The sequence below is a fragment of the Cynocephalus volans genome, chromosome 8 (assembly GCF_027409185.1).
Source record: "Cynocephalus volans isolate mCynVol1 chromosome 8, mCynVol1.pri, whole genome shotgun sequence".
Lineage (NCBI taxonomy): Eukaryota > Metazoa > Chordata > Mammalia > Dermoptera > Cynocephalidae > Cynocephalus > Cynocephalus volans.
In genome coordinates, this window is record NC_084467.1 from 114,861,065 (window position 1) to 114,877,274 (window position 16,210).

At 40.1% G+C, this 16,210-nt stretch overlaps 1 protein-coding gene across 1 annotated transcript; it reads left to right on the forward strand.

Moving 5' to 3' along the window:
• Positions 1 to 755: 755 nt before the first annotated feature.
• LOC134384295 (Fc receptor-like protein 2) lies at positions 756 to 10,659 on the forward strand. The gene is made up of 7 exons (XM_063105857.1): positions 756 to 786; positions 1,820 to 1,840; positions 4,322 to 4,588; positions 4,812 to 5,090; positions 6,388 to 6,675; positions 7,088 to 7,380; positions 10,336 to 10,659. The coding sequence occupies exons 1-7, from the start codon at positions 756 to 758 to the stop codon at positions 10,657 to 10,659; spliced, it is 1,503 nt and encodes a 500-aa protein (XP_062961927.1).
• The last annotated feature ends 5,551 nt before the right edge of the window (positions 10,660 to 16,210 follow it).

Here is a 16,210-nt window from a genome sequence, read left to right on the forward strand (position 1 = left end):
TAAGAAGATAGACCTGATCTCTCCTGTGTGTGTTAAGGCCCTTCAGACCACTGTATTCTAGTTTGGAGCTAAAGGCTCAAGTAGCCATAGGGTGTTCATATTACTTCCTCCTTTCTGCATTTATCTGACTGGAACATCTCATGGGCAGAGGCAACTCAGGTTGGGCAGGATTCTTATCCTCCTGGGTCCCTGGAGCATATGTAATACCATCTAATATCATCCTAATCCCACTATTACTTCTAACAAATTCCTTTTTGTCTCTGCATGTGATCTGCGTAGATCTCTGCAGAGCAGCATCAAAGCAGTCTTGGCATGGTGTCATGATATTAGGAATTGTGTAATGAATCATGCATCTTGAGTGAGAAAAGGGATTTCCATTTGGAAGGCATCAAGCAAATGACATGACTTTTAGCAGGTCCAGAACTCAGCATTCTATGCAAAGTGAAAACAAATTGGAAAGTTTAGCTATAGGATGGCGGTACCTGACATTTAAAGAAACATTTCTGATCAATACACACACATCTGAGCAACTTTGAAGAGGAGAAGAACATTTATTTTCTCAGCACCCATAGGGGTGGGGATGAGGACAATGCTGATTGGCAAAAAGAGCTTTTCTACTTCCTTTTTTCTACTTCTATAAAATCCCTGCTGAAGCACAGTGCCTGATCCCAGATTCATGGTCCGTACAAATACACAGCTGCTCTAAGGATCTGAGCTGCAACGGACTGCCTCTAGAAGGACTTGCCTTCCACCTCATGCTGCTGTGGCCACTGCTTCTGGTACTTGGCGGGTAGGATTCTGGAGCAAGACTGGGAGGAGCCAGGGAAGAACTGACTGTGCCTGGAAGTCCCAGACGCTCCTCTTGAGCACAAGTCTCTCTGCTGGGCTGAGTAGGGATGGGGTTCAGCTCCTAACTCAGTGTCAACAGATATTATGCAAATGGGTATTAAGTAGAGCAGGGTTCCCAGGGAAATAAAACACTATCAATCTCTTTACCAGATTTGGCTTCTCTCTTTGTTTAACATTCATTTGTGCTCTGATCTCTAGAAAAATTGGAAAATTTCTTAAAGGGCATCAAAGGAATTTTCTGTTTCGGTGAATTCTATTTTCAGCCCACATAAATCCCACTCTGCCCCCAACCCTCACTTCCACTCCAAGCTATCACCTTTTTGGCTGACCTCTTACCTCCCTAAACTTAGATGTGGGGGAGGCTTCAGGTCTTGCTAACAGTAGATCAGATCATGGCTTTTGCTGATAAGTGTGACTCTCTTACATGGACTCAAACACAATACTAGTTCTAGGATAGGAAAGGAAGGAGAAATATGAGAGGAGGACACCTCCATTTCCTTCATGGCCCTTGCTGGCTTCTGTGTTGGCCCCAGGTAGGCAATATGTCTGAGACAAAATAGTCAAGACGCTTTGAAAAGAGAGGATGGGAGAGGGAGCAGTAAATAATAAGATTTCTGAGAATTAACCTGCAAAATGACAAACTTCTGGTAATGGCAGGGACTGCCATTAGAAGTGTTTATTAACTACTTGTGGTTTGTGGAATGAACACTAGCTTCCCTGAGAGTGTTGTTTGTGAATGAGGGAAGAAAGGAAGAAAGGAAAAAAGTAAAGACAGAGAGAGAAAAGGAAGAAAAAAGAAATAGAAGGAATGAGGGAGGGAAAATATAAAAGGGGAAAAAGTGGAGGTGGGGACAGGGAGGAAGGGAAGGAAGGAAAGAGGGGTAGATAATTGTTGGAAAGTTCTCACAAGATCACAACTTTTTAAAAATCCTCATCCTGTGGTAATCTCTCTGACTCTATTTCCTCACAGCTCCTGTTGGTGTCCAGTCAGGTGAGTTACTTTTCTCTTTATTCTTTAGATCCCTGGGAATCATATTCACTCTGCCAGGTACAGGAGGCATTACCTGTACCTGCCTCTTAGCTGAGGGTTGTAGGATCTGGGCCAGGACCAGGGTGAAAAGAGCTGAGGTCCAGCACTTCATGCACCTCACCCTCACCTTGGCATTTCAGGGACAGGCCAAGGTCATGTTCCTCTCTGCTTTGTCACTTCCCTGCTTGATGGGCAAGAAGACCATGCCATGACTCTCTCAAGACAACGAATTGTTTTCCCTTCACTATTAAATCTAGAGACAGGAAAGGAGAAGATAACCGTGAAGGGAAAGCAAGCCATGCAATGTGTTGCTGGGGAAACACTCTCCTGGCATGGCTTGGGCCACAGGTGTTCAAAGACCCCACCAGAAGCCCTGGAGGCAGTGACAGAAAACACATTTATAATAGGGTGGCAACTACAGGGCTAGCAAGATGCTCCACATAAAACAAGAATCCCCTATGTCTTTTACTTGGATTGTAAACTGTCCAGTGTCTAACTTGCTTTTCCTTTTTAAAAATTAGAATTCCAATATAATGAATTAAAGATGAAAGGTTCACTTCTTATCAGACTGGAAAGTTACACTGTCTCCTTTAATCATGCCTTTGAGAGCACATTCATTGTATAATGGGGAGGGGAGGTGATGTTTGTGTGCATAGGCTTGTAATTTTAAGCAAGAGTGTTCTTAAATTGGTTAGAGAGTCTCTGGAGCAGCCTTGTGGGATTCAGCAAACTCCCCGAAATGATGATAAAATGTACATATATGCACAATTATGCCTTCTTCTATGGAATGGGTTTGTAAGTAAAATAGAAAAGTTAAAGAACACCTACCCAGGTATCTCACAGTCAAATTCTTGTTTTAGACCCAGAAGTACCTGGTGTCAGCATTTCTTCTCTATCTTCAGTCCTATCATTATTATCAACTTGGTCTCATAAATTTTATTCCTCAAATATTTCTTTAATCAAACTGACTGCATCTCTGTAATCTTCACTGAAAACTTTTCCCAGTCTCAATGTGAAGGAAGAAAACATTTGGCCTCCAAGAGGGCTTAATACTTCTCTTCCTTTATCAATACTTGTTCACCCACTGTCCACCCTCATTTCCTATCTAATGGTGGTTAAAGTGGCTAAAAGATGTAGAGCAGGTGTCTTTGAACTTATATGATCACTTTGCACTATTGAGAACAAAAGTGTTTAGCATGTACTTCCAACAGTTTATAGAGATATAGATATAGGTCCTATATTGAATTATTATGAACATGGTAAAAAAAAAAAAAAACTTACAAAGAGCAGAAAATTTAAAAGATGAGAAAATGTTTAATGTAATGTGAAAGCTCTAAATGCTTTCTGCCTACCTTCTTATGGACCTTACTTTGGGAACAGTAAATCAAGATCTCGTGAGAGATTTGTTTCTCCTCTGAGGCAGGACCCTGGGAGCTCCATTAACTCATGACTAGAAGGATAAGCTGGGCAGACAGACTAAATGACACGCTCCTGCCATCTCTTTCCTGGATTCTGTACTTCAGGGTCTGACACTGCCTCTCTTTACATTGAAGGGGAATGGTCCAAGCTGTATGCCTGGGATTAGGTTTTTTATCAGGACAATAAATGTTTTCTCTAGAGTCCCACCCAATGTGCTACAATTCCAAATTGAGATATGAACCTGAATTTCTAGCACTGTTGCAAACTGAAAATTTTCTCTAAGGTTCTGCACAACCTTTTAGGGAACAGTCTGCAAACTTCTCCCTATTCTGTTGTGTTTTCTTTCTCTGCTGGAGGCCGATCCACAAGCCAAGCTGTTCATTAGCTCTCTGGTGACCACTATCTTCCAAGAGGAGGCCTGATCTGAACAAGCAGAGGAGCCCACTTCCCTTCTCATGGGGATCATCCAGGCCTATTCGCAAAAATGATTCTCAAAAGCCTCTGAAAAAAGCATTCAAGTGGGGAACTCTAGAGAATGAAGATGCAGATCCCAGGGTTGATGTCTCAGTGGACAGGTTTGTTTCATCTAGGGAGAATGACAAAGGGAAAGTCTTTGAATTGTACCATTGGAGACCCTCCAAGGACTGAGAGAAGCAGAGAGACTTAACCATTGCTCTCATGGGGACACAAGGTAACCTTGAATGGATATAAGGAGATTTAAGTAGAATAATTTAAAATCCATATTTAGCCCAGAAAACTGTTGGCACATGGAAAAATGGCACCAAAACTTGTTAACAGATGTAAAATTGACAGGATATTTGGAGGACAAAAATGTCACTAAGTGAAATCGAGCTCACCTCTGCTGAGCAGGGAAGCTAACAGGGCTGGTAGGTCCCAAGGCAACTTTATATGCCCAGCTTCTTGAATTGTGAAGAGAACTATCCCTTCCCCTTATGAACAGAAGTTAGAGCACTGGACAGTGGAGCAGCATTGTCACTACAGGAATCTTTGCATCTTTTGCAGACTGGCTGAGCATTGACATGCCACACCATGCCTATGAAGGAGACGAGGTGGTTGTGAGGTGCTCTGGAAAAAACAATAATGACATAAGGAGACTAATGTACTACAAGGATGGATCTCAGATATCTATTTATCAGAGTGCCTCAAGCTATACCATTTCAAATGCAGAAATCAGCAACAGTGGCTCCTATTATTGTATGGTGCATATAAGACATGCCATATTTGCAAGTGTGACAGAAAAATCCAGCTCTATACAGCTCACTGTCCAAGGTAAGGGCTTCACTCTACACATGGATGAAATCAGGAAGGAGTAAGGCCTGTGCTGGAGGATCAGGGTACAGTGTACCTGGGGAGGAAGACATGGTAGGTGGGCTGTGTGTCCTTGAGTCTGGGTCTGTATGTCCCGCTCATCAGGGCTAAGTAAATAAGGCATTTCTCAATAGCAAGTCCACACCTCACTGCCAGGTGGTCTCTATTTAATTCTTCCCTCCAGAGCTGTTTCCAGCACCTGAGCTGACAGTCAGACCCTCCGAGCCCACAGAGGGGAAACCAGTGAACCTGTCCTGTGACACCCAGCTCCCTTTGGATAGGTCCAGAACTGCACTTCACTTCTTCTTCTTCAGAAATGGTCACACCCTGATGGGCTGGAAGTCATCCAAGTTTTGGATCTCAGAAGTATGGAAAGAAGACTCAGGATATTACCGGTGTGAGGCAATGACAGCATCTCCCAGTGTCTTGAAGCAGAGTCAGCAATCCTATATACATGTGCAGCGTGAGCATCAGTGGGCTGGGCTGCCAGGGCTGGGTCAGGCACGGAAGAAAATGGCACCAGGCCAGCCTTTGAGCTCTTCTTTTCAGTTGTGCTTCACCTATCCCTGTGGGTGTGGAAGCTACAATGACTGATCTGGGATCTTCTCTACTAGTGTTTACAGTGGCATCATTTTCCAAGAGCTTTGCTTTCCCTGTCAGAAAAGCAATAATAATCTCTCCCTGGAGCATTTACTGTGCAACCAGCACTGAGGTATGTTCAGCAAACCAAGACATAAATAAATTACGATCTCTGTCCACAAGGAGTGATCCCCCAACTAGGAGGCATATTTAACCCAGATAGAGCAATGAAGGAATGAAGTAATCATAATAATAGAAATGACAATAGCAATCCCCAGGACTTATAAAGGGCTTACTAAATGCCGGGCCTGAATCCAAGCTGTTATGCTCAGTCCTAGAATTCCTCTGATGCTTATAAATATCTGGAGAGGGGAAGATGTATAGAACATTTACCATGTACAAGTCGCTGTTCAGAGCAGTGTAACATTTAGACCTTGAGAAACAGTACTGTGAATCGTACCTATAAAGTAGGAACTATTATTCTCCCCATTTTACAGATGAGGAAACTGAAAGCACAGAGCTGTTGAATGGATTGCACAAGGTAACTCAGCACATAGAACTGCAGTTTGGACCCAGTCACTCTGGCTCCAGTGCATGCACTTCTACCGACCTTGCTACATTACATTTCCTATCTCGACCCTGCTGGTGGAGAGTGGTATTAATAAGAGCTGCCATTTGTTGGACACCTTCAATGCGAGAGGTGCTTTATACCTGCATCTCATTTAATCTTCATGAGAACTCTGTGAGGATAGTATGATTATCCACATTTTATGTTGCAAAAAACTGAGGATCCAAGATCTTAATTGACTTACCAAGATATGCAATGAATAAGTGCAGAGCTGAGTTGTAACTCAGGTCTGTCTTCCTATCACTCCTACAGCCCCAACCACACCCGAAGATCAAGAGAAGGCAGTGGTGATTAGAGAGGCCTAAAGAATGTGGACGAAGTGCAGGATAGGATTGCTACTAAGCTTTAAATTATAGGGTTGTCCTGTGTAATATCCCTCAGTATGCTCCCTCCTCACTAAAAACAATCAGGCAAATAGGGGGACACTCCTCTGCCTAAATATTTAGTTCCACCAATTCCACCTGCCATAATACTCAGCGGGTGGTACCAGCCTTTACCCCAGTCTTGCCCTTTCCCATACCAGGCCTTCATCCACTGTTTCCCGTTCATGCAGGGATCCCTGTGTCTCAAGTCTCCATGGACACCCAGCCCCCAGGGGGTCAGGCATTTGATGGGGAAATGCTGGTCCTTGTCTGCTCTGTGACTGAAGGCACAGGGGACACCACATTCTCCTGGCACAGAGAGGACACAAAGGAGAGTCTGGGGATGAAAACTCAGCGTTCCCATACAGCAGAGCTGGAGATCCCTGTCATCAGGGAGAGCGACACTGGAGGATACTACTGTACAGCTGACAACAGCCACGGCCCTGTGCAGAGTGAGGCGGTGAGCATCACCGTGAGAAGTAAGTAGCTCTCTCTTAGCCAGTGATTCCTGACCAAAGTCAGGTTCCCTCTGTGGCAGTGAGGATGTTCCGAGATGACAAGGAACAGGATGTGAAGAGGGTGAGAAGCCATTTGAACAGCAGGGTTGTTGTGATGGTGGAAGTGGTGGCAACGGCAACAGTGGCTGAGGAGCTAATGGAGGATGAGAGGGTGGGACACAAGCAGGCTACATGGTGTGTTGGCGGCACGCTATCCAGAACACTCCATCACAGATCATCACAGCTCTGCAGGACCATTGCAGGGCTAGTCAGGAGCTGCGACCATCAGAAAGAATCCAGGGGCTGGAGGGATGCTATGAGGACCCTTAGGTGAAGATAGGGTGGGTTATGAGCCTGCACCACCCCCTCTGATGAACCCCACTCTCCCTACCAGTTCCAGTGTCACAGCCACTCCTCACCTTCAGTGCTCCTGGAGCCCTGGCCTTCATTGGAGATGTGGTAGAACTTCACTGTGAAGACAGGAGAGCATCTCCTCCCATTTCGTACTGGTTTTATCTCGAAAATATCATTCTGGGGAACACCTCAGTGCCTTTTGGAGGAGGAGCATCCTTCAACCTCTCCCTGACTGCAGAGCATTCTGGGAACTACTTCTGTGAGGCAGACAATGGTCATGGGGCCCAGCACAGTGAGGTGGTGGCACTCAATGTTGCAGTTAGGACATATCCAATGTCTCCTTACAGAGCACATGTTGCAACTGTATCAAGCCATGGCTTCTGTTTCCTTTCCATTGGATTTTCTTGCCCCTCATGGAGTTAGTTCTACTGGAGAGTCTATCGATTCTCCTAGGCTCTCCTTTTGGTCTTAACAACAGCACCAATGGCCTACCACTTGTCTTTCCTGTTTCCCTGTCACTTAAATAATAAAATATGTGTGAAATACAGTCATGCCTCACTTATGATGGGGATACTTTCTGAGAAATGCGTTAGGCAATTTCATCATTGTGCACACATCATAGAGTGTACTTACATAGATGGTACAGCCTACTACACTCCTAGGCTATATGGTACAGCCATTATAATCTTGTGGAATCACCATCGTATATGCGGTCCGTCATTGATCAAATTGTCATTATGCAATGTATGACTGTAGATACTGCCTGAAGGGCATTGCACTGGGGTCAATGCTGAGTTAGGAGTGGGAGAGGGAAGGCATGGAGAGAGGAAGCAGATATCCCAGAGAAAAAGAAGAAAAGATCTTGCACTCTCAGAGCTCGCGAGGATATACAATTAACCCTTGTGAATACTTAAGGAAAAAGAAAAACCATAAACAAACCAGATTCTGTGATTATAAACTTTACTGGGATTATCTCATTTAATCTTTATAACAACTCTCATTTTACAAATGATGAAACAAAATTTAGAGTAAGTAACTTGCCCAAGGTCACACAGCAAATAGATACAAAAATGGAACTCTAGACGAGGGCTGCCAGAATCAAGAAACGTAGCTTTTTGCCACCCTAATGCATCATGACAGTTATATGATTTTTTCTTTAAACCATTATTGTGGAAAATTGCAATAATAGATTTTCTAATACGGAACGATCATTGAATTCTCCCTCTGAACCCTTATTAGTCATCATAAGTCGTAGCTATGTACAACTTACTAATATTTTATTTCAAATTTTTGCATCCTTTTTATAAGTGAGTTTTCTTTTTTGAACTGTACTCATCTAGTTTTTATTTAGGGGATAGTTTAGCCTCATAAGAATGATTTCAGAAGTTTCCATAATTTCTGTTCTCTGCAGTAACCTAAAACAATATTGAGATCATCTGCTACTTGAAGAGTCTTTGGAAGTAGCCCAAACAACTTTTTAAACCTGGCATATTTTTACCTCCATTGTCAAATCTTTTTTATTAGTCTTTTCTAATTTTCCATCCTTTTAAAACACAATTTTAATGCTTGTACTCAAAAAGTTGAGCATTTTATCTAGATTTTAAAATTTATCACGTAATGTCAAGTGTAGTATTTTCATCTAATTTTTAAGCTTTTATATTTGTGATTGTGTTCTTTTCTCATTTCTACTTTGTTTGTGTGATCTCCTTTTATCAGATTTGCCAGAGGTTTGTCTGTTATATTGATGTTTTCAAAGAGCCAGATTTATTTTTATTATTCAAATGTGTATAATTTTATTATTCAAATGTACTTGGTTTTGGTTTTCTAGTTCATTTGTTTCTCCTTTATCTTCAGCATATCTTTCTTCCTTTTTATTTGGAGTTTATTTTATGTTATTCTTTCTTTAATTACTTAACTAAAATGCTTATTCATTTTTCATTCTGCTTTCTAATAAATGCCTTTAAACTGTATGTTTTCCTCTAAATACTACTTTCACCTCATCCTAAAAGTTTTGATGTATAATCTTTTCATTTGTTTAATGTCTAAAGTATGTGTAATATGGGTTTTATTTAACTTCTTTTATAATCTGGCATTTACAATTTCTTATGAGCAGATATTTTTATCTTTTATTAATTTCTTATAGGTTTATGTATAATCCTTGTGTTTAACATTTATCAGAAAATGTGGCCTGTGTAATTTTTACTTTGGGGAACTCACCAGGAATTTCTTTGTGGTCTAACATTACAGTCAATTTATGTAAATGTTCTGTATGAAATGCAAAAAGACTGCAAATTTTCGTTTGGGGTGTGCAAAGTTCAGTATTTATTTTTCTATTAAATTAAACTAGTTGTTTGATTTGTGCAGTTTCTACAAAGTCTTATATATGTTTGGTCTATTTAATCTATTAATTTTTGAGAATTATATTCACATTATTATCTATAATTCTGCTAAATCTACCTTTTTGCAAAGGCTTTGCCATGATCTTAGTAAAAATGACAGAAATCCCATACAAACTGACTTAGGCTGAAAAAAAAAAGTGAAGTTGGTGAGGGGTTCAGGAATGGACATGGCTTCATGTATGGCTGGATCCAAGGGCTCTGTCTTTGTTGTCTCCCTACTTTCCTCTGCATTCTCCAATAGCTTCATTTTTAGACAGGCAAAGTTGGCTACTGACAACTCTAGGCTTACATCTGTTGCTTTTGCTAGAGATACTAGAGAAAAGAGAAAATCTCTACCCAGTGATTTCAATTTAAAGAAAACGAAAACAAAGCAGTCAGAGATTAGAGATTATCCAGTCTGTATGAATTTGCCCATTTCACCCCTTGCAGATAAAATGGCCCTGCTATTGGTGAAGTCATCGGTGAGGTTTGAAGCAGTTTTCAAAAGGAAAATGAGTAACTCAGTTGCCCTTAGGTCATTCCCTATTCTAGGCCTCAGTCTCCATCTCTAGGAAAGATCTAACTCTAGCCTTCTCTGTTTCTAAGATTATTTCGAGCTCATGAGAATCAAGCCATAAGCCTCTATGTCCCCACACCTCTTTATCTATACAGTGAAAACAAGGGCTCTTTCCTAAGTGTCACTGAGTGAGGGCTATTGGGGGGGTGCGATGCTCATAGTAGATGGTAATAGGGTAGGGCAGAGCCAAAGCTCTTTGATTCCCTACTTTAGCAAGTCCTCTACCGCCATACCACACATCACCACCACCATTAAACAACCTCTCTTAATACTGGGAGCTGCCTTAAAAGTACCTCCCTGAATGTGCTCTACTGCCTTCTGTTTGTAGGGTACCCATCCAAAATCCGCTTGAGGAATGGTCCCCACCGCTGCGAAGGGAGAGTGGAGATGGAAAAGGAAGGTCGCTGGGGCACTGTGTGTGATGATGGCTGGGACATGAAGGATGTGGCTGTGGTGTGTTGGGAGCTGGGCTGTGGAGCAGCCAAGCACACACCTGCAGGCATGTTGTATGCACCAGTGGCAGAAGAGGCCCAGCCTGTGTTCATTCAGGTAGTTCTGTGCAATGGGACAGAAGAAGCTCTCGGTGAATGTGAGCAGGTTGAGACCTTTGACTGTGGGCATGATGAGGATGCTGGGGCAGTGTGTGAAAGTGAGTAAAGACAGGGCATAGGGGGTGGGAATTGTGAGCTAACCCAGCTCTGAGGCTCTTTCTTGTGCTGCCACCTCTGATTCCCTTTACTACTCGCCTTCCGGCTTTAGAACCACCCACTCATTCTACATCAGAATGTGGTCATGGCAACACTATTAATTTACATTATGTTGTTCCAGAGTCATAAAGGGCTTTTTCCTATATGCTCATATTATTAGTCCCTATCTGACATCTCAAAAGACAAAGCATTGGTATTTTTATGGCTGTGGGCTGGGGCATAATGCCAGAAAAAGAATTATGAAATGATAAAATTATGCAATTTGCATGATTACAATCAAGGTCACACTGCTTATACTGTTCTATAATCTCTACAGCTCTTCTGAACTCTCTTCCCTAAACAACTCTCTCATCACAATGAGTCCCTGGATTCTAATGTGAGAGGATGGGGCCAGAGGGTGGAGGGCAGATGTTGAAAAGACACTGGGTCTGTTAAGGAAGGAGGCCCCATATAAGAGACAGAGCTGCTGAGGGTGGAGGTAAAATAAAGAAATTTTGGGACCACTGCAAAGCCTCCATAGAGCTGTGAGCTAAGTGGAAGCCAGTGAGACCTCCCCTTCTAGCCCCAGCCCTAGCTCCAGCCTCCCGGGAGCCCTCCAATCCCATGGGCCAGGAGTACAGGAGAGCTTTTCAAGGGTCCTTGGTAAGAAGAGAAATCTTCAGAGCTACTGGGCCAGTGACCAGTTTTAGGAGCTTGTAAAGGCCTGCAGCTTGTTCAGGGAAATGGGATCAATATTGGCCCCTGGGAGGATGTAGGATTTGCAATCAACTCCATAGAGCTGGAGGCCCACCTCTCCCACCTCCCAGCCATGTAAGTAACAAACTTCTCTGAAGCTCATTATCTTTGTTAGATGTGTAGAATTTCATTTAATCCAACTTCCTTATAGAGTTAGGACAAGCTCAAACAAAACACACTCATAAAGACCTTTGTGAAGAGCAAAGTCTGGGAAGAAGTCCCAGGGGCTGATCTGGGATGGTCTGGATTGGGGGAGCAGGTCTGAGGCTTGGGGTTGGCCTCCTTCCTTATTCTGAGTTGCTCTTCTCTGGAGAGATCCCATGAGTTTAAACAATCCTTTCTGGATCTCCTCCTTTCTCCCTTTTCTCTACAGCATTCTTGTCTAGTGCTTCTTGAAAATCTGGAGACTGGAGACCAGCAGGCCTCATATTTTCTCTTTTTTAGCCTCAAAGGCCTGGATGGTCCCACAACTCTGGATGGACTTTAAGACTTCTCCTGAGGCTCCCTTACTCCCTCAGTAGCACTCTAAATACTGCTCTCCTAGGCCAGAGTCTCAACTCTACCTGCATTAAGGGCAAACCTGACTCCCAAAGAAGCTGAGCTTGGTGGAATAGTCCCCCCACATTGGCATCTTGGCCAGGCCACCAGCTTTTCTCTCTCATCCAGAACTGCCTGGGGATCTCACTATAGTCTCCTTGGCAGCCTGAGATGGAGCAAACAAGGAATAAACTGAGATGGGCTCTACATCTGGTGAAAATGTGGACATATTCAACAGACAAAAGAAAAGAGAACGTGTGTATTTAATTTAACTTTAGTGTCTGGGGTGAAAAATAGCTTTTAAAAAATTTATTTTTAAAGTATTTTTAAAATTACAAACATAAAACACATTAGAAAAAGAGTGGTATATAAAAAATAAAAATTGACCAAAATTCTAATACTCAGAAGAAGCTCCTGTTAATATTCTGATATGAAAATATAAATATACAAATGAATATATATTTGAATTTTCATACAGTAAATTGCATATTACTTTCTAGTGTTTTTTAAATTTAACAGTACAATGTACAATTCAGGAGATACAAAAGATACACACACACATATGTATATATGTGTGTGTGTATATACAAGGGTATTTCAAAAAGTTTGTAGAAAAATAGAATTAAAAGATAATACGAATCCTTCCACAAACTTTTTGAATACCCCTCATATATATGTTTTTTAAAATTAAAACTGCTCTCTCAAGAGGGAAAATTCTGATTCAAAAAGACCCTTTATTGGGTTTGGAAGTGCAAACTTCATGGAAGGAAGAAGTCACATGTTCCTTGATTCAGCCCACCTTACAAGCCCCCAGAATCTCACTGTTCAGTGTTTAGTCTAGATCTCAAAATGTGTTTGAGTGATTGTGTCTTTCACAAATAATAACTAAGTTTTGATTCTGTGTGGATATGGGGAGAAGAAAAGTGGAATATACATATATATTTCAGATTAGATATGTATATTGAAAAATAGATAATTCATTGAACACAGGTCAAAATTGTGCTAGGTCTTACATGTTAGTTAGCTCTTTACATTGTTAGTAAAACTTCAAAGGCTATTTTGGGTATTCTAATTGAGATTGAACATTAGGATTGTATTAATATTATAGGTTAATTTTAGGAGAAATTGACATTTTTGCACCATCTTCAAATCTAAGAAAAAGATATATTATAATTTTCCAATCCAAGAACAAGATATATTGTTCCATTTATTTTGTCCTTTGTTTAGATCTCTCAGTAGAGTTTTAAAATTTCTCTCTTATAAGTTCTACCTATATCTTGTTAATTTTGTTTTTAGACTTTTTGTATTATTGAAGCAATTGTATAGAATTTTTATTCCATTATATTTCCAAGATGTTTATTTTAGTAGATAGGCTAAATATTGGGTTTTACCAACTGATTTTGTATCCAGGTAGTTCACAGAGTTCTCTTATTATTATTAATATTTTTAGTTTATTTATTTAGGTGTTTGAGGAACAGTCATATTTATAATAAGATAATTTGGCTTCTTTCTACGGACATGTAGGGTGCATACTTCTTTCTTCCTAAATGCATTGGCTAGCCTTTCTAGAACAATGTTAAACAATGTGATGGTATCAGGCATCCTTTCCTTGTTCCCAAATTTAATGGGTATGCTTTTTGAGTTTCACCGTTAACCATGATGCTGGCTTTTAATTTAAGATGTATATTTACAACATTAAGAGATTACCTACTACTCAGAATTAATAAGAATTTTATTTACTGTTTAATTGGCAGTAGATGTCCAATTTTAAAACACCTTCCTGGTGTTATTTTTGCTCCCATTTAACTTAGTATGGTGAATTATATTAACAGATCTCCTAATAATAAATAATTCTTACAACCCTACCTGGTTGTGATGTGTATTAATATCCTGCTGAATCCTATTTGATAATATCTTATGCAAGACTTTTGCATAGATATTCATAACGAGAATTTGTCTATAGCTTTTTATTCTCTCTTCAAAAAGCTTCGATGACAATGCTATATTCGTTTCTTACGTTGAAAGGATTCTTTATGTTTAAAAAAATTTAAATAGTACTAAACTTATCTTTTCCTTGAAGATAAAAAAAGTTAGTGTGAAACCATGTGGCCTGATATGTGTGGAGGTGTGGCTCCCTGATAATGTTTTCAATTTTTTTTATTACTCTCATTCTATTTAACTGTTCTTACGTAAAATTTGGTAATTTATATTTTTCTAGAAAGTCATCCACTCAATATAGGTTTTCAAATGTTTCAATATAGATTTTGTTGATTTCTAAGTTCTTAATTAAGATCAATGCTTAGTTTATTTATTTTTACTCTTTCTTGTTGGTACTCTTTCCAAGTGTTTAATAAATTTTTCGAGAACAATTTCAGTCATAACCCTCGGGTTTTGATAAGTAGTATTTTGATTATCACTATTTTTGAGTCTGTAATATCAGTTTTATTTTCTTCTTTGGCCTCGAAGTTGATTTAAAGAAGGATTTTATAAAATTACCTGGTGATAAATTCTTCCCTAATTTTGTGATTTTTAAAAAAATAATTTGGTTGCCGGCCAACCCCGTGGCTCACTCGGGAGAGTGCGGTGCTGGGAGCGCCGAGGCTGTGGGTTCGGATCCTATATAGGGATGGCCGGTGCGCTCACTGGCTGAGCGTGGTGTAGGTGACACCAAGCCAAGGGTTACAATCCCCTTACCTGTCACAACAACAACAACAAAATAATAATAATAATAATAATAATAATAATAATAATAATAATAATAATAATAATAATTTGGTTGCATTGGTAATTTTTAAAAATATTGAAAATATTTTTAAATTACTGACCTAAAATATTGTCAATTTTTGCAGATGGCCCATGAGTACTTAAAAGAAAGTGAATTCTCTGTTAGTAGGATCCAGAGTTCAATATGTATCTGTTAGGAACTTTTTATTAATCATATTATTCCTGTCCTTGTTTTTTATCCATTTGATCTACAGGTGTCATTTGCTATTGTCATTGTGCTTAAGTTTATTTCTCTTTTTCTTTACTGCAGTCTGTGTCAGGTATTTTGATGCCATGATATTTAATACCAAATATTTATGCGGCTTAGAGATTTCTTATATATTTTACCCTTTTCCATTTTCATTTGGCGCTTTTTTTGGTGCTTGATATATCTTTGTTCATTCTTTTACTTTTAACTTTCCTAAGCCACTTTCTTTGAGAAATGTTCATTGTATATAATGTATAGTTGAGTTTTTGGTTTTGCATTGAATATAATTTTTTTTTTTTTTTTTTTTTTTTTTTTTGTCGTTTTTGTGACCGGCACTCAGTGAGTGCACCGGTCATTCCCATATAGGATCCGAACCCGCAGCGGGAGCGTCACCGCGCTCCCAGCGCCGCACGCTACCAAGTGCGCCACGGGCTCGGCCCTGAATATAATTTTTAAAAATTTTATTGTGTGTGTGCCTTTTTATTTTTGGTTATCTTTTCTCTTCTTAATGCTTCCTTTGTTTTTTGTTTGCTTTGTTTTGTTTTGTTTCCTCTTCATTTTATAACCTCAGGTGCAGAGTTAGTCTCTCAGTCCATGGCTCACTCCCATTGTTGGTCCACATGAATTTTCTCTCTAGCCTTTTTTATTTCCCTATATCTTTACTTATTATTTTCACTTTCCATCCTTCCAATTATTTTAACGTGTTTGGTGTCGTTTTCATTTTTATACATCATTTTCTGGAGGCAAATTTTTCAATTTACGTATGATATTGCATGATTTTTCACTTGGCACTATTTTTTTCATTCATGCTGTGTGTGTATATTGCCCTGAACTTCTGCAGATTTTTCCACTACACTTTCCTTATCCAATACCCCGCTGATGAATACCTAGATTGCCCTCAACTTGTTACTACTACAAACACTTCCACACTTTCTCCTTCATGTCCCATCATGAGCCTCTGTGGGAATTTCTCTGGATACATACCCAGGAGAGGGATTAACAGAACAAGTAATGCTTGGTGGTCCCCAAAGTTGCTACTGCCCCCAACAGTGCATGATTGTTCCCTGACCCCACATCCCAATCAACCCTTGGCATTATTTAGTGCTCTAATTTTGCCAATCAGTTGGGGATAAAGAAAGATCTTATTGGTGTTTTGTTTCCATTTTTCTAATTATCAGTAAGTGTAAGCATTTTTTTATGTGCTTGTTAGCCTTTTCGGTTTATCTTTTTTTATGAAGTAACCGTTTGTGTCCTTCAC